At 48.2% G+C, this 18106-nt stretch overlaps 2 protein-coding genes and 1 long non-coding RNA gene across 5 annotated transcripts in view; 1 reads left to right on the forward strand and 2 right to left on the reverse strand.

The window, feature by feature from the left end:
• Positions 1-2094: 2094 nt before the first annotated feature.
• On the reverse strand, positions 2095-5580 carry LOC145715488 (uncharacterized). The gene is made up of 3 exons (XR_014137695.1): positions 5387-5580; positions 4486-4571; positions 2095-3916 (listed from the first exon to the last, which is right to left on the reverse strand). It is a non-coding gene; the product is annotated as an uncharacterized LOC145715488 (long non-coding RNA).
• A 200-nt stretch (positions 5581-5780) lies between these two features.
• TUBB2A (tubulin beta 2A class IIa) lies at positions 5781-9740 on the forward strand. The gene is made up of 4 exons (XM_078446676.2): positions 5781-5937; positions 7223-7331; positions 7687-7797; positions 8484-9740. Exons 1-4 carry the CDS (start codon positions 5881-5883, stop codon positions 9542-9544), a joined length of 1338 nt encoding a protein of 445 aa, XP_078302802.1. The 5' UTR covers positions 5781-5880; the 3' UTR covers positions 9545-9740.
• Positions 9741-10412: 672 nt separating this feature from the next.
• The window catches only part of BPHL (biphenyl hydrolase like), a 38795-nt gene continuing 31101 nt past the window's right edge, over positions 10413-18106 (reverse strand). For all 3 annotated transcript variants that reach the window (XM_078446680.2, XM_078446677.2, XM_078446679.2), the window contains exon 7: positions 10413-10950. In XM_078446680.2, the coding sequence (XP_078302806.1) occupies positions 10897-10950 (54 nt within the window). In that variant the 3' untranslated portion in view covers positions 10413-10896. The remainder of the gene's footprint in view (positions 10951-18106) is intronic.

The raw sequence follows: 18106 nt of genomic DNA on the forward strand, positions 1-18106 counted from the left end.
TCCATGCCCAGCACAGAGCCCTGTGTGGGATTCGATCTCATGACCCTGGGATCATACCCTGAGCCAAAATCAAGAGTCAGACGCTCAACCGACTGAACCACCCAAGCACCCCCAGAGACCATTCTTGAGACAGCTGTACAGCCCATGTTGGTGGTGGGCAGAGAGGGGGTGATTCCTACATTATGGGCTAAAACACTGGCAGTTTGCGTTCAGGCACTGAGAAGGCCTGGAACACCTTCCAGGACGGCAAAGCCCGGCCAGAGCTGCAGCCACTGGGCCAAGGACACCAGGGCAACAGCTCCTGGCACTCCCCGCCTATGAGCTCTGGAAGCCTCTCCCTAGCACGCTTTCAGCAGAAGGCAGAATTATTAGGCTCTGCACAACTTAATGGCTTTCTCACCACAGGGAGGAAAATGCTGATGTCAACCTTTCCGTAATCACCATTTGCCTTGATGGTGAAACAGAGCACAACTTGAGCCCTGGAGCTTCCAAGAAAATGACCAGCACCTTTTGTGCACCCGGCTTGGCCCCATGGGAGTCAGCATGGCTGGCCTCGCCCAGATTCTTTGCAACTCAGATTTTGGTGTGAAAAAAAGTCTGTATACAGAAAACAGGTGGCGAGGGAGCCAGAAAGTTGGAAATGATGAGAATAGGTTCTCTTGTGTTCCACGCCTCCTCTAGGAGCTGGTAGTGTCCTGTGGGGGTGCTCAGGCTCAGAGCTTCCTGCACGGTGTGGTAACACCCATTGACCTGTAGGCTCTTGGGGTTTGGGAAGGGAAACAGCATTCGAATGGTGCCTCAGCTCACTGCTTGCCCAGTCCTTCTGTGTGTTTATTTCTGCAATAGTACTTTTCCTTGCTGTAATTCATCTCAGGGACTAATGGTCAAGATGATAACATGAAGGTGTGTACACAATATTATGAGGTACAAAAGAAGGAGCATCACAGAAAAAGTGACTTTGGAGGTGAGCCCTGATTTATGGACAGGAGCTCCCTGGAAGGAAGGAAAGAGGGAAGGAAGGAAATAATACCAATTATAATAGCTAATATTTATATAACACTATGGGGCAGGTGTATTCTAATTGCTTTCACATATTAATTCATTTGGTCCTTGTAGCAACTCTAAGAAGTAGGTGCTATTATGATTACCACTTTACTGATGAAGCAATTGAAGCACAGAGAGGTTAAGTAACTTTCAGTCACACAGCTAATGAGTGTTAGAGTAAGGATTTGCACCCACTCCATCCAGGGCCTGTGCTCTTAATTCCATCCAGGCAATGTGGGAGTGGGCTGAATGGGGGGAAATTCATTCCAGTCATGTGAACAGCCCTGGGTGTGTGAAGCAGAGTTTGTTTGGAGAATCTGGTATGTTCCAGATGCTCTAGATTATGGGGAAAATGGTAACAGTTGGGAGAAGGTTACATATGTTTGAGAATTTGTAAGACTGTGATTTAGGTCGTGGCATAAGAAAATATAGTATTTCTTCATTTCTAATGTCCAAGGGGAACGTAACTGAAATGATGTTAAAAAAGAACAAACAGAAACACCCGAATGACCAGGAAAAGGAAGAAGAAAAGCACATACAGAGAAGGGTAGAAAGACACTCAATGTTCTTTAGTATTTTCTAAAATTTCTAATTTTGTAGTCAGAAAATATGAATATGTAAAATAAGTTTTCTTACCATAATAAAATCTATATGTGTATATAATGTATGTGTATATTATACACACACACACACATACATACACACACACATATTTGTTGTTTTCTATTTTGAAAGGTCCAGATTGACAATTCTAGTAAAAGTAACACATACTGGGAATGAAACATTCTAGGAGGGGCTAAAAAACATTGCCATATATTTACTCCAAATTATTATTATCTGGCGCAAACATTTATAAACTATAATGTGGTGGAAATGACATTTTCAAAGTAAGTTAAATTGGGGCTCAGACTATTTATACTTTAAGCAGTCTTTTAATTTTTTATTTTTATTTATTTTATTTATTTTTATTTTACTAATTTTAAAAAATTTATTTATTTTGAGAGAGAGAGTGACCAGGGGAGGGATGAGAGAGAGGGAGAGAGAGAGAATCCCAAGCAGGCTCCATGCTATCAGAGCGGTGCCTGACACGGGGCTCAAACTCACAAACCGTGAGATTATAACCTGAGAGGAAACCAAGAGTCAGATGCTTAACCGACTGAGACACCCAGGTGCCCCTATTTATTTTTATTTTAGAGAGAGAGAGCACGAGCAGGGGAGAGGGGCAGGGGGAGAGAGAGAATCTTAAGTGGGCTCCACACTAGGTGCAGAGCTGGACCCCACAACCCTGGGATCATGTCCTGAGCTAAAATCAAGAGTAGGATGATCAACTGACACCTAGGTGGTCTTTATAAAGAGGAAGCACTTTAGGTGCTTTAAGTAAATTTCCTCCATCTTCATAAAGAAATGCTTTTATTCAAAAGCTTGAAGATGTGTGCTCACAGCACACATATAGCAGGCAAGGCTATTTTAGACGAGTTTCACAGGAAAGAGAAGTGGAAGTGCTTTGTCCCCTGGACCTCCTCTGAGGACACAAACAAATACACTGTGAGGCTGTTCCAGAATAATTCATACAACTTTACTGCTGGAATGGCTCTTGGGTTTTCATTATTCTACTGATGTTCAAAATTTCAGAATCCCAATTAAATCTCTCTCAACCAGATCACATGTGTCGCGTTAGAAATGGCATCCACTGAGAGCAATGTTCATCATCATCCCACATCTCCAGGGTGCTTTCACAAGACTCCTCTCATGGAAGGCAGGAAATAAGAACAGCCCAGCAGAGCAAAACGTGAGATCCTGAGTCCCTCTGTAAAATGCAGGCCCGGCCCGGCCTTCTACTGGGAATTCATTCCTTTCCTTTCCAGTCTGAATTTTGTCATCATCACCCCAAAGTGCCTTCAGGGCAGGGATGGCTCAAACACTCGACAGTGACATCAAGTCCAAAGCAGGAAATGACAGGTGGCAGGAGGATGTTGGCTCTCCTCCCCCACCACCCTGCCCAACAGCCAGAAGATCTGCTCCTTTTTATACAGGAGCGTAGGGGAGAAAACCACCTTTCCCCAAAGCTTGCCAAAAGCCTATTCCAGGGAAAGGGAGGATCAGTGGGCCTCGTTTCCCCCTGTTATCATCTACATGGGTGCTGTGCAGCATAGCTTTGCTGTGTGCCAATGTGGTGGTGCTGGCGACGCCCACATGGAGGAGAGTTGGAGCTCACAGCCATCGGATGAGTCACCTGAGGCTGGGCAGGCATTATTTAAAAATCTGCCTGTGTGCTTCTTTGATTATATTCCAACAGACAACAGGGGCGGGGACTGGGGGAGGAGTGAGCAGAGGAGAAAGCAGGCTGGGTGCAGACTGGGTGGCGGGAGGAGGGAGCCTCGGCCAAGGACATTTGTTGCCAGTAATCCACGGGCAGTCCTCATGTGCCTGGGCCTGCTGTAATCAATGTTGTCATTTATTTATTGACTGCATGTTCACTAAACGTCCAGCTCACATTGTGTCTCACATACACAACATAACAAAAACAGATTTCCATGTTTCAGATATGGTAACAGAGGCTCAGAGAAGGTAGGTGATGTGCTTAAGGACCCAACCAAAACAAAGCAGAGGGGGCACCATCCGTGAGGGTGATCTAGCCCTCCACAGGTAGGGAAAAGCACCCCTGTCAGGGTCCCATGTCCCCAGTAAGGTCCTATCAGGTCACATCTTCTGCTATTTGGCCCCAAGTCCCCATCTTGAAGGCAACAACAAGGCCAGAGGCAATTATCTCCTGAAAATCTTTGTGGCACTGTGCTATTGGTGAAGTTACCTGGGGCAGGGCCATTCTCTGGAGGGGACCAAGCTTGGCTGGTCATGAAGAGTCCAAGATGTCCTAGCTGGAGGCAGACATGGGGAGAAGGTAGGAGGCCAGGCCTTAGGAACCTGGCAACAGCATCAGTGGGATGGACTGTGTACTGGGGGCCCATCTGCAAGGGGAGGGAGGGGAGGAGAGAGCCTAGGAAACCCATCCCCTTCTGAGACAGGGCATCAGGCACCTGACTGGTTCTGAGAGGACCCCAAAGGACTGGCTTCTTAAAGCAGGCATGATGAAGCCATGGCACTGCCCGCCTCTGATATATGCCCACTATTAACATGGCAAGCAGGCTTCCTACTTATAACGACAGCATCAGCTTGGTTTTATGGGGGGCAGTTTTGCTCCATAAACTTGACCTGCTTTCATATAGAGCTTCTCATTTCCTACTCACAAAGCTGGCTGCAGGGCACCTATAATTATCATCATTTTATAGTTGGAGAAACTGGCCCCAGAGAGGAAAAGGAGTATGTGCAGGGAAACAAAAACAGTCCCCAGGTCCCTGCTCACCTAGCCCAATGTTCAGGATCATCTTTGAGAATAATTAAGATTGGGTGTTACGTCAACCTGACCAAGCCTTTAAAACTCACCTGGGCTTTGTCTTTGTAGAAGGAATCTAGATGTCCTCACTTATTAGCTTTGTAGCTAGTCAGCTCTTTGAGCCTCCTTTTCCAAGCTGCGAAATTGGGAGAGTCATTACATTTACTCTAGAACAGGGCTGTTCAATAGAAATACCACATGAGTCACAAAGGTAACAAATTTTTCCAGTAGTCACTACTAGTGCAGCAGTCATTTAAAAAGGTAAAGAAAAATGAGTGAAATTAATTTTAAAAATAGATCCACAATATTTTGATATGTAATCAATATACAAAAGTAGTAATGGAATATTTTACAGCCTTTTAACGTGCCCAGTCCACGAAATCCAGTGAATACTTACACTTAAAGCACATCTCAATTTAAACTACCTACATTTCAAGTGTTTAGTAGTCACACGTGGCTGGTGGCCTTTGAACCAGACTGGGCAGCTCTATAAGGCTGCGGTGAGCTCCAGGTGACATACTGAATGCAAGGCACACATACCTGGGCTGATGTGTGGCTAGAATACCCTCTCTGACACGCACTCTCACACGCAGAATTTTCCACATTTAAGTGGTTTTTATGAAGAAGACCCAAAGCAGACTGAGGCAAATCCAGCACCCTCCCAAACCAACCACCTTCCTCACAAGTAGAAGGAAAATGCCACCCTGCCATCCTTGGTTTCCTTGAACACAGTTCCCATCTGCTCTCACCGAGAAACCCCTCACTCTTCCCCACCCTGCGCCCCCTCCCCTCGTTTAGACTAGCTGCGAATTCCACCCTAAATAGAAAGAGAACGCGGCCGGGACTCGGGGACCCTGCCTAGAGAGGCAGGCAGGAAAGCTTAGCGAACAGACCGAGAGCCCACTATCACTTCTAGTCTCCCTACTCCAAAGGGTACTCGTTGCCTCTCACCCTTCCGAGGAGGCGAGGACCCCTTTTGGAGGCAGCCCCTCCCCCTGGTTCCGCGACCCAGGTTTCCAGCCCCTCTCGGGTATCCAGAGTGGAAAGGTGGGTGTGGATGCAGTTTACTGAAGGACCCAGTTCAAGGGTGGGGCAGCGTCCGTGGATCGAGCCGACCGCGGCTGGCTGGGCCCGATGCCGCGACACCGCCCTTGGCCGCCAGACGAAGGTGCCGGGCGCCCTCCCTGCAGTCAGCAGTCAGGCCGGAGCGCCCCCGCACCTCGCACCGCGCCCCAGCTCCCCCTCGCGGTGCCGCAGTCCCCGCGGCGCCGCCCCCAGCCCCGCCCTCCATTACGTCATCGCAGGCCAGACCGGGGAGGGGACCAGTCCCCCCATATAAAAGGCTGGCCTGGGGGGCGGCGACTGGTCTCTGCTGCGGAGTCCGCCGGTCGCGCGGTGCACCAGCTCCGAGGGCCAGCGCCTCCACCCTCTCCGCAGCCGGCACCATGCGCGAGATCGTGCACATCCAGGCGGGCCAGTGCGGCAACCAGATCGGCGCCAAGGTGGGCGCACCGCCCGGCAGGGGCTGGGCAGGGGGCGGCAGGCCCCGAGGGTGCGGACCCGGGTCAGGCGCGGCGGGACCCCAGGGTGCAGGGCAGGGGCCGGGGGGAGGCGGCGGTAGCCCGCCGGCCGGGTGGCACATTCTCGGCGCGGCCGCCGGGTGGGGCCCAGGAAGCCACACAACCTGCCACGATGCGCGCGGCGACGCAGTTGTGTGTGCCTTTAATCAAGGCCTTTTGAAATTTCCTCGGACACGGCCTTTCTGCCAGACGTTGTCGACATTACCCTGGATGTATTACTCTCCGAAATTTGGGCAGGGGCAGAGGTCTTATTAATCCAGTGGCCTCATGTGGAATTCAATTTGTTTATTTTCCTCTATAGTTTGAATGAAAAAAATGCAATGTCATTGGGGTGACAAGCTAGAGAGACTTCTTGTCGGGTTACAAAGACGAGGATGTTAGATAATTTCCCTAATATGAGCACCATCTGGACGTGATGATACATAATGTCAGAGTCTGACTTCCTGTCTGGAAGGCGGCAGGTGACCGTCCTGGGGCAGGGACTTCCCACCGCAGTGGGCGAGGCAGGAGCCAGCGTGGTGCAAGGGTGTGGGCGGGCGCCTGGACAAGGACGTGGTCTCTTTCAGAACCGCCATATTGCCCACCCCAACCTCCCCGCCCCCTTTCCTGCTGCAAATTCACAATGGAGCCTGTGCCCTCAGCGTGCCCTGCTCTGGCCACTGTCCCCAGTCGGGCTCCCAGATTCCTCCTGCCTGCCCTTCCCCAACCATCCCCTGCTGGGGGCAGGGGCGACAGGCCACAGGATGTCAGTGGTAGAAAACTGTGCTGCCTGGAGGGCTGGGTGGGGTTTGCGCCAGGAGACATTGATCCCTGGAGGCAGTCTCTCAGGGCGGGGTCCAAGAGGTCCTTGGTCCTGGCTGGCAGGACCCGTCCATCAGCTGGGATGCTGTGACATTCAGCCCTGCCTGGGGGTGATGGCCTCCCCAGCATCCATAGCTTTCCCTAGAAGGGGATCTGCTGGGCTCACCCTCCTGGTTCAGTGCCCTTCCCAGCTTTGCAGTCTGTCGCCATAATATGGCCGATGCTCTGCAGATTTCCAAGCCCCTCTGCAGCAGCTGCTGGAGGAACAGGGGCTTGCGGCCATAGGACTCCTCCACTGTCTGACCACAATGGCCACTGTTCCAAGGACACGACAGGGAGAAAAGGGCCATCCTTCTTGATGTTTAGGATGCTAGGCCATCATGTGGTTTTTTTTTTTTCTCCCCAGTTTTGGGAGGTCATCAGTGATGAGCATGGGATCGACCCCACTGGCAGTTACCATGGAGACAGTGACTTGCAGCTGGAGAGAATCAATGTGTACTACAACGAAGCTGCTGGTGATTATTTCAGTGTTTTTTGTTTGGTTTTGTTTTTTTGCCCAGTCAACCTTGCTTTGCATACCGTGGCAGACGGAATGTGCTAGGAACATACAAATGCCAAAGACATGCTTCTTGCATTCATTTTAAATGTCAACTGGCAAAAATACACTTTATGGTTCCTTACGACTCCTGCATGTTTGCCATGACTAAGCATGCCATCATCTCTTTTAAAGCAGAAAAGCACCTCTGCTCACTTTTGCCTCAGATGCTAGAATTTTCTCTAATGATTCTGCCGTGAAAGGCACATAGAGCACAGTCTTGCCTGTGATTCCCTTGCCCACTGCAGGTCTAAGTCTGGCTCTGTTCCCCACAGGTAACAAATACGTACCTCGGGCCATCCTGGTGGATCTGGAGCCAGGCACCATGGACTCGGTCAGGTCTGGACCATTTGGCCAGATCTTCAGGCCAGACAACTTCGTGTTCGGTATGTAGTCCTGATCCATGGCAAATGGCTCAGTGAGTCTCCTTTCTCAACACTGTGGAAATCATCGTTCTTGGTGCTGAATGCTAAGGTGGAGATTGTGTGTCCATGGACAGCCTTGGGTCCTGGCCACTTCTCTGGCCCCTCTCTGGGCAGCTCAAAGAGCTGTCAGCCTGCAGAGGGCTTCTATGGTGCTCCTACTACAGAGCAGCCCGTGGCAGTAAAGAATACTGAACAGTGATGAACCTTCCAACGGGAAGGTTAACAGGCTGCCGGTAATGTCAGAGGGCCTGAGACAGCAGGTAACCACTTCAGGAAGCCAAAGGCCAAAGGCACAGGTTGTGACCAGAAGTGGAGACAGCAGCTTGGAGCCCATCTTCTTTTTGGATCATATTGTACCCTTGCCCTTGCCTGTTTATTAAACCTATTCACAGAAGCTTCCTGTTCCTAATTTTAAAACCAGTTGGGTTTTGTTAAACCGTCTTCTTGATCAGTTAATAACTCCATATGAATAAACTTGCTTATGATCTCCAGTGTTTTTGAAGATCATGGATGTATAGAAAATTTTCTGTAAGAAAGCATATCTAAAAGAGAAGAATCTGCAATTCCAAGATTAGTCTATAGTCAAAATGAAAGAATTCAGATATCCTTATGTTTTAGTGTCTAATATTCTCCTTTCCCTCTGGCAGGCCAGAGCGGTGCTGGAAACAACTGGGCAAAGGGCCACTACACAGAGGGAGCTGAGCTGGTCGACTCGGTCCTGGACGTGGTGAGGAAGGAATCAGAAAGCTGTGACTGTCTGCAGGGCTTCCAGCTGACCCACTCGCTGGGGGGCGGCACAGGGTCTGGGATGGGCACCCTGCTCATCAGCAAGATCCGGGAGGAGTACCCCGACCGCATCATGAACACCTTCAGCGTCATGCCCTCGCCCAAGGTGTCAGATACGGTGGTCGAGCCCTACAACGCCACCCTGTCGGTGCACCAGCTGGTGGAGAACACAGATGAAACCTACTCCATTGACAACGAGGCGCTGTACGACATCTGCTTCCGCACCCTGAAACTGACCACCCCCACGTACGGCGACCTCAACCACCTGGTGTCGGCCACCATGAGCGGGGTCACCACCTGCCTGCGCTTCCCGGGCCAGCTGAACGCCGACCTGCGCAAGCTGGCCGTGAACATGGTGCCCTTCCCGCGCCTGCACTTCTTCATGCCCGGCTTCGCGCCGCTCACCAGCCGGGGCAGCCAGCAGTACCGCGCGCTCACGGTGCCCGAGCTGACCCAGCAGATGTTCGACTCCAAGAACATGATGGCCGCGTGCGACCCGCGCCACGGCCGCTACCTGACCGTGGCTGCCATCTTCCGCGGCCGCATGTCCATGAAGGAGGTGGACGAGCAGATGCTCAACGTGCAGAACAAGAACAGCAGCTACTTCGTCGAGTGGATCCCCAACAACGTGAAGACGGCCGTGTGCGACATCCCGCCGCGCGGCCTCAAGATGTCGGCCACCTTCATCGGCAACAGCACGGCCATCCAGGAGCTGTTCAAGCGCATCTCGGAGCAGTTCACGGCCATGTTCCGGCGCAAGGCCTTCCTGCACTGGTACACGGGCGAGGGCATGGATGAGATGGAGTTCACCGAGGCCGAGAGCAACATGAACGACCTGGTGTCCGAGTACCAGCAGTACCAGGACGCCACGGCCGACGAGCAGGGCGAGTTCGAGGAGGAGGAGGGCGAGGACGAGGCTTAAGGACTTCTCAAATACATCGTGCATCTTTAGTGAACTTCTGTTGTCCTCAATCAAGCATGGTCTTTCTATTTGTATACTATGGTGCTCAGTTTTGCCTCTGTCAGAAATTCACACTGTTGATGTAATAATGTGGAACTCCTAAAAATTACAGTATTGTCTAAGATATCTATACTAATAAAAAAGCATGTGTCTAAAACTTTGTGGTCTCTTTTTTCCTTTCAGGTAATTTTTATTCCACTAAATGCTTTTTTTGGTTTTTAACTCACTATATCTTATCTTTTTTTTTTTTCTTTTTTAATATTTATTTGAGAGAGAGCGTGCGCACAAGTGGTGGAGGGGCAGAGGGAGAGGGAGAGAGGATTCCAAGCAGGCTCTGCACTGTTAATGCAGAACTGGATACCAGGCTCAACACCCAGAACAGTGAGCTCATGACTGAGCCACCAGGTGCCCTTCCAGTAAATGCTTCTGGGTTTAGTCATCTTAACAAAATTGGATTTTTGTTAAGTATTTTTAAGTTAATGGCTTCTCTGCTCTTTTAATAAAGACAGATATAAAGACATATTTTTCATTTTCACTGACCCCAAGTATTAAAGTAAATGAATCCAGTAAACATGTCCAGGAGTGAATTGAGATTTAAGGACAAAGCAAACCTTCCTACCTTACTTGCTGTAGTTCCAGCAACCCTTGTGAAAACGTAGTATGGAGGGTCGTGTTTCTCTGCTTTGAACAATGTGATAAACATAAGTAAAAAGACCAGTGAAAACTTGTACCTCTCAGATAAAAAGTACAGCATAAATTCAAGATTCAATGTACCCTGAAATAACAGTGATAAATACTCCAAATGCTTCACCTAAGATATGAGAGAAAGTAAATCACAACCAGAATTTATTTTAACTAATGGTAGAATTCACAACTTAATGTTTAAAAAATCAGATCTAATTTTTGTAGGCTTTATAGCTACAAGACTTTAAGTTTGTTTGTGTTTATTCATTTATTTAGAGGGAGTATGAGGGGAGGAGGGGCAGAGAGAAAGTATCCCAAGCAGGCTCTGAGCTGTCAGCACAGAGCAGGATGCAGGGCTCGAACTCATGAACCACAAGATCGTGACCTGAGCTGAAATCCAGAAGCAGACACTTAATCCACTGAGCCACCCAGATGCCCCTAGAAGACGTTTTAATAGGTCATTATTTGTGTATGTCTGAGAGTACTTTGCAGGGAGTAGAAAGCATGGAGGTGAGGTGTGACGGGTGTGTTTCACAGGTGGCAACAGGCTGAAGCCCCACACTAAGGAATGCCCAGCTCCCAGCAGTGGGCATTTTTATTGTAAGAAGTCTTCTGCTAACTTATTGAATTCATTTGCAAAACGTAGATGCAGGTTGTGTTTGCCTTCTGGCATCAAATGAAACCTAAAAAAAAAAAAAAAGCACTTATGATTAATGGCACACAATTTAGTCAAACTCTTACCCTTTCTAACATTTCATGAAAATCTGAAGTGGAAAACCGCCCCTTCTTTTCGTGACTACTATTGGGGAGAAAACATAAGATACGTAATACAAACTTTCTCCGAATATAGACTTAAGGGTGAAAGCTTCTTGGGCGTTGACTTAACAGAGCACACACATGGCAACTGGAATTTGGAACTGTATCCTGTAACAAAGAGTTTGACTTTAAATCTGATGAGAGTGGGGGATGTGATTTGGTCGTTACCTAGGGAGAAAAAAAATCCATTTTAATAAGGTTGACTTTAAGAGAGAAGGTTGAGGAGATGATAAAAATACGAAATGTCCAGACTCCACTGGATTGGAACAGGTGAGCTTCTTGGGGTTTCCTACAGTGAAAGCCCAAATCAGAAATCACAGCCCCCACCAGCCTGTTGTTTAAGGCTCAAAATCACCCAGTCATTTTTGGAGGATTGACTAAGTCTGGATACAAGCCACCAGACAAAGGGCAAGTTAAGTGTTCCTTAGGATTGTGAGGGCAGCTGGAGGCGGCATCAGCAACACTTTGTTCTGCAGCTGTCACAACATGTCTTGTGGCAAACCTCACTGTGCTCATGAGACTTCTTTCAATAAGCTTTTGGTCAAATGTGGCTGGTTGCAATTTCTTTAATAAAAGCAGTCTTCTCTGAGTTCTGCATTTATTGGCTATAAAAGCGCAGAAATAATAAAAGTTTTAAACAAAGCTTTTAGGATATAAGCAAAAGTTCAAGCTATTTTATATACAGTAACAATAGGGACATTAAAAGGGTCATACTGGGGCAAAATGCCAGTTACTACATTGCCTAATTCTCTGACCTTTCAACAACTGGGGTTTGAGAGCTCTAAGAACTTCAGTGAGCACTAAGGAGGATTTGCAGGGAAAAGGAGCTGGGGAATAGAGCTGTCCTTGGACAATGTTGGGCCCCCTGCAACTCCACCACACTGGGTGTGAGGTAGGTGTATGTAGATACACATGATAATCTACTCGAAAAAGGATATATTGTTGGCATCTTTCTGAGGCCATGGGGAAAGCTAATAATGCCATTAATAGCCAGAACACTCCAAATTCAATTTTAATGTGGTTCAGGAAATAAAGGATAAGCTGCACCAACCACAAAGACAGGACCCCAGTTGTGCTACACAAGGAACAAGGGCTTGCAGGGATGCTCAGGGTCTCCATTTTTAGAAGGCAGAAAATAACAAACTGCAAGGATACTGAAAGGTCATAGAAGGACATGTCTAGGCTAAACTGAATGTATGCTAACTGAACTCTGAAGCAGAGGGACCCCGACCTGCCAAAGCTGGACATTTTCCTTCGTGGGTAGTCAAGCTGGTTATCATATGCTCTGCCCTGTTGCTACAATTTTCTCAGGATTCCCAAGGAAGGAGAGACACCTACTGTGAATCTCTTCTTTTTTTTAGCCTCAGTGCTCCTGCACTATTCATTGGTAATCTCTATAGGTCTCAGGTAAAGAAAAACTAGGTCCCCTTCATTAAAAATAGTGGAGGCCTGTTTTGAGGCATCTACATTCAGAACTGCACTGGACTGTGGATAGGTGGGTGGATGGATGGGGTTATGAAGAAAATTGCTCTTCTCCTTGATACATTTTGGAGGTCATTTCAAGATCCTTAGTATATCCTTGGCCTTTAGGTCTGACATAGGATTCACTACACTTAACACTTACCAAGTGTACCTCTTTGGGAACAGTCACCTGGACAGGCATAAATATGTAGATGTCAAGGCAATGTAGCAGTGTACTGCTGAGGGAGCTTCTCACCCAAATAACAAAAGGAACGAATCCCATGCTCTGTGTTTTCAAACAACCACATTTTCCAGGAAAATCAGTAGCAAGTCCCCCACAATCAAACACATGGCTCAGCTGGAAATGAAGGGGCCTCCTGCTTGCTGGGGCCGGCTCCTGCCTGCATTTGGCTCCTTTAGAAAAAGAGATGTGACTCTAGATCTTCTCAGCAACAGAAATGTGTCTAATCCCACAGTGTAAATTCAGTGGTGGTTTTACCTCTGCTTGAGAACACTCCTTCCAGGATGCTCTTCACAGATGAGGTGACGAAGGAGAAACATGCTGGCCCCACTATATTACCTCTCCTTCCTCAGTCTAACCTTCTACAGCTTTCAAGTTAAGCTCGGAGAGCTACAGACAGGAACAGGCAATAAGTAATGCACTATAGTTTTTTCCTTCACTTTGGATATGATAAACCTCTACATTATATATGAACCCATAAAGTTGTTAGTTAAGTCTGAGCATTTCTGTTTTAACCAAAAACCAAAGTAGTCGTTCTTTGTACCTGGAGCTCTTCCCCTATGAAAACTGGAGAGCAATGTGACTCACAGGGAGGCCTTCTCTCTTTCAGGCATTCCTCCCCAGGCCATCCAAACCTGGCTGCCAACAACATCCCCTTTCAATTCTTTATTCTCTGCTTGCTATCGATCTATCCATCCATCTATTTATTATGTTCTTTATTTTGAGAGAGACAGCATGAGCATGGGGGGGGGGACACAGGGAGAGAAGAACAAAGGATCCGAAGCAGGCTCTGTGCTGACAGCAGTGAACCTGATGCAGGTCTCCAACTCACAAACTATGAGATCATGACCTGAGCCGAAGTCAGAGGCTCAACCGACTGAGCCACCCAGGCGCCCTCTCTGTTCCTTTTAGAGACCCCATCTAAGAAAAGGGTGATAATGGATGGGCCATAATTCCCTTCAAGCTGGTAAAGCAGGGGTGTAGAGCATGGCCTCCCAGCCTGCATCTTCCCCAGCAGGCTCTCTCCTCTCAGCCGGAGGGCGGCCAGGCCCAAGTAGATGTTTGGGAAAGGTGGAAGTAGAGGTCTTGCTGAGAAGTTTCTTCTCTCAAATGCAACCTTGTCTCAAGCATTAGAAAGAAACAAAACTTCCTCAGAGGCTGTTTTTCTAGTAATGCCACAGCTAGGAACAGACCCCTCTGGGCTATCAGGGTCTACCAGATGGATGCTTGTAACTCGTGTGTGGAGACACAAGCCTTGCCAAACCTGGGGGATTGGGATTACAAGGGCCAAGTAGGGGCCTTCTGACTGGACTGAGAGCTTTCTTTGGGTCACAGCTGCATGTTATTGGAGGTGATACCACAGGGTTAAAGGTATGGGCAGTATGGGGTCAGGACATGTCCAGTCTAATCAAAATGGGATCTATACTAGCAAGTTACTTCATCTCCTGAAACCACAATTCCTCATCTGGAAAAGGGGGATGAGTAACAGCATCTACCCCCATAGGATTATTCTGATGACAAAATGCATATGAGGCTCATAGTACGGGATCTCTAGGCACACAGTGACCAATAAATGTTTGCTATTATTTTCTTATTCTTATTGAATTGTACTTTACAATGTGCAAAAGTCCTTACAAAGGTTCTAATTATGTATGGCATATTAATGAAATGCTCTGACTTGGGAGCATAATTTATTTACATTTGGCTAACACAATCCACTCCAGTTGGAGAGATTTTACAACATGTCATGGTAAGTCTTGTCTAGAAAGGATGAGACCCCACTCTCGCTACAATGCAAAGGATTCAGCTTTGTAAGGATGAGCCTAATCCTGTTTGGAGTTAATCTTGTAACCTGACCCTAAGTGGGATCTTGAGCTGATTGCTTTCCCTTCAACCCCAGCAGCAAGCAGTTAGAGATGAGGCACTAGAGGGAGCACCTGCAGGAGGAAGGGATGGGGAGAGCTAGAGAGAAAGTCATCCGGGGCAGTTAGAGGGGAGGGCACATCTCCCCTCCCCTGTCACAAATTTGGGGTTGGCCTAGAAGTGGAAGCCAAGGCAGCCATCCCTGCTTACTGTCCACCTACTCCCAGTAACCTGGCTCACTTTACCACAGAGCTAAAAACAAACCTTTGTCCTCAGCATGAATCTCTGTCACCTAGGTCAATTCATCTCACCCCCGCTCATGTGCATCTCCTCCTGGCCTGCACTGGAGGTCTGGGGCCATCTGACCTCTGATGGCCAGACTTGAAGAGCCCAGGAAGCTACAGAGAGAAGTCCCTTCCTCTCTTCTTCCCTTCCATGAGTCAGAGGACAGAACCTGGCCCACTGCCTAGACAACCTAATCACGTGTACCCTCACTGCCAGCCTGCTGACACATCCTCCAGCGAACCTACCACAGGCCAAGACCTCTGTGGAGAATGCCTGTACCTTTGCCCTCCCCACTGTGATGGTTGGTTTTATGTGTAAACTTGACTGAGCTGTGGATGCCCAGATATTTGATCAAACATTGTTCCAGGTGTTTTTGTGAGGGTGTTTTTGGATGAGATTAACATTTAAATCATTAGAATTCAGTGAAGTAGATTGTCCTCCCTGATATAGGTGGGCCACATCCAATCAGCTGAAGGTCTGAATAGAAGAAAAAGGCTGATCCTCCCCCAGTTAAGAGGAAATGCTTCCTGCCTGACTGCCTTCAAACTGAGACATCAACTTTTTCTTGCTTTTGGACTCAAACTGAAACACTGACTCTTTCTGGTTCTCAGGCCTTCGGTCACACTGGAAACACACCATTAGCTCTCTCAGGTCTCCAGTTTGCTAGATGTTCCAGCTTGCCCACTGAAGATCTTGGACTTCTCAGCTTCCATAATTTCACGAGCCAATTCCTATCCCATACAGTAAATCAACCTGTGTGTTATTTTTTTTAATTTTTTTAAATGTTTTTATTTATTTTTGAGAGAGAGACAGAGCATGAGCAGGGGAGGGGCAGAGAAAGAGAGAGGGAGACACAGAACCCGAAGCAGGCTCCTGGCTCTGAGCTGTCAGCACAGAGCCTGACACGGGGCCCGAACTCACGGACTGTGAGATCATGAGCTGAACTGAAGTCAGACACCCAACCGAGCCACCCAGGAGCCCCTGTGTGTGTGTGTGTTATGTGTATCCTATTGGTTCTGTTTCTCTGGAGAACGCTAATACACCCACACACCTGTACTGACAATGGTGCTGAAAATCGGGTCAAGGGCAGCTTGCCACTGACCTACTCACAAGCCACACCCCAGCTGTCTCCTCGGGCCCCTGATCACCTGAACCCACAGTAGCATTCCACCCACAGAAGTGGCAGCTACTGCATACTGAGCTCCTATTAAATCTTAAATGTACAAACAAATGACAGGTATCATCACCATCTTACACACAGGGAAACAGAGGTATAGAAACAGATGCACACTGCTGAAGGGCACACACTTAGTGACAGAGCCAGCACTCAGACCTGGGTCCATCTCCTTCCCTGCCAGGGCATGTAACCACTGCTATGAAGGGTTCCAGGACTCCCACACACCAGTTCTGCTCTCCAGGCAAGACTCCATTTTCCACCTCTCCCCTTTCGTTGACATTGAACCCCAGCTCTTTGCACACTTTACCCATCATTCTTTCCCACCTGACCTGGCTCTCTGGCCCTGGTCTCAGAACATGCAGTTGGGACTCTGCACCACACTTTTTGGGACTGAGTCACCAGTCAATGGCCCTTGTGTGCCTCTCATGGTCTCTTTCTTTCAAAGTGTACTAAGCACTTTAAAATGCACTAGACCACATCCTGGGACTGGTGCTGACATGCTCAGCAGGAGGAATATTAAATTTACACGCTAACAGCAGTAAAAAAGGACCAGGTGATCCCAAAAAGATAAGTAATTGGAGGAGGATACATCTGAGTTGCTACCTGAGGGATGAGCACACTTGGCCAGGCCACAGAAGGGGCTGAGGGCTGGAAGGGGATTCCAGGCAAGGTGCTGGTCATCTGCAGCTGGGTCTGAAACCCAGACCCTCATCTCCGCTGGTCCTCTCATTCCCAAGATCGGAGCACCTCCACAGAAACATAGGATTATGCCCTGAACTGCACCCTCTACGAATCCATATGCTGAAGTCCTAACCCCCATGACCTCAAAGTGTGACCTATTTGGATAGAAGATCTTTAAAGAGCGATTAATGAGATCACATGAGTGGGCCCCAATCCAATGTGACTGGTATCCTTGTAAGAGGAGATGAAGGCACATACACAGAGGGAAGACCATGTAAGGATACAGGGAGAAGGACTATCTATAAGCCAAGGAAAGAAGCATAAGAAGAAATCAACCCTGCTGATACCCTGATCTCAGATTTCCAGCCTCCAGAACTCTGACGGAATAGATTTCTACTGTTTACGCCGCCCAGTGTGATACTTGTTACAGCGGCCCCAGCTGACCAGTATACACTGTAAGCACACATGTAGCTCACTCAGCTGTGTAGTCACATCCTCTTCTGAGCTGGCTCAGCCCCACTGCCTCCTGGGGCCCATCCACTGCAACCCCAAAGGGTCTGATGGGCGCCAACCTCTGCTCAACACAAATCCTCCGAAAGTGAGCCAGGGCTGACCTTGAGGGTGATGCCCAAGAAGAAGCTAGCTAGCCAGGGAGGTGGTGAGCGACATCAGGGCTTTTCAGTCTAGGAGGGAGGGCTGGATGAGCAGGGAATGCACAGGGGCTGAGGCAGAACAAGAAGAATCAAAGGGGCAGGTCTGCTCCCCATAGCTGCTATTATCAGAATAGCTCTTATTTATGTTTTGTATCTTGGACTCCTGCACCAGAGTTTATTAGGAGGAACGGTTCAGCTAAAAACAAATTTTAAAACCACTGAACCTGAATGATCTTTAAGGCCTTTTCGCTTCCAAGAGAGTCTACCATTGTTCCTCACATACACATACACAAAAAGAGAGACAAATTGACATAGGAAGCGGGCCTGCTGAACAATCCTGCCCTTCCTTTGGCCTCCTTTTTTTTTTTAAATGTTTATTTATGTTTGAGAGAGAGAGAGAAAGAGAGCAGGGTTGGGGGGGAAGCAGAGAGAGAGAGAGGGGGGGACAGAGTATCTGAAGCAGGCTCTTTGCTGAAAGCAGAGAGCCCAATGCGGAGCTCGAACTCACAAACTGTGAGATCATTACCTGAGCTGAAGTCAGACCCTTAACCTACTGAGCCACCTAGCGCCCTCCATTTGGCCTCCTTCTGAGAGAAAGGCATTTGTTTCATATGTAATACCTGTTGATATAATCTCTGAAGGGATAGACTGTATCCTTAAAT

Source organism: Panthera onca, chromosome B2 (assembly GCF_046562875.1).
Source record: "Panthera onca isolate mPanOnc1 chromosome B2, mPanOnc1 haplotype 2, whole genome shotgun sequence".
In the NCBI taxonomy this organism is placed as follows: domain Eukaryota; kingdom Metazoa; phylum Chordata; class Mammalia; order Carnivora; family Felidae; genus Panthera; species Panthera onca.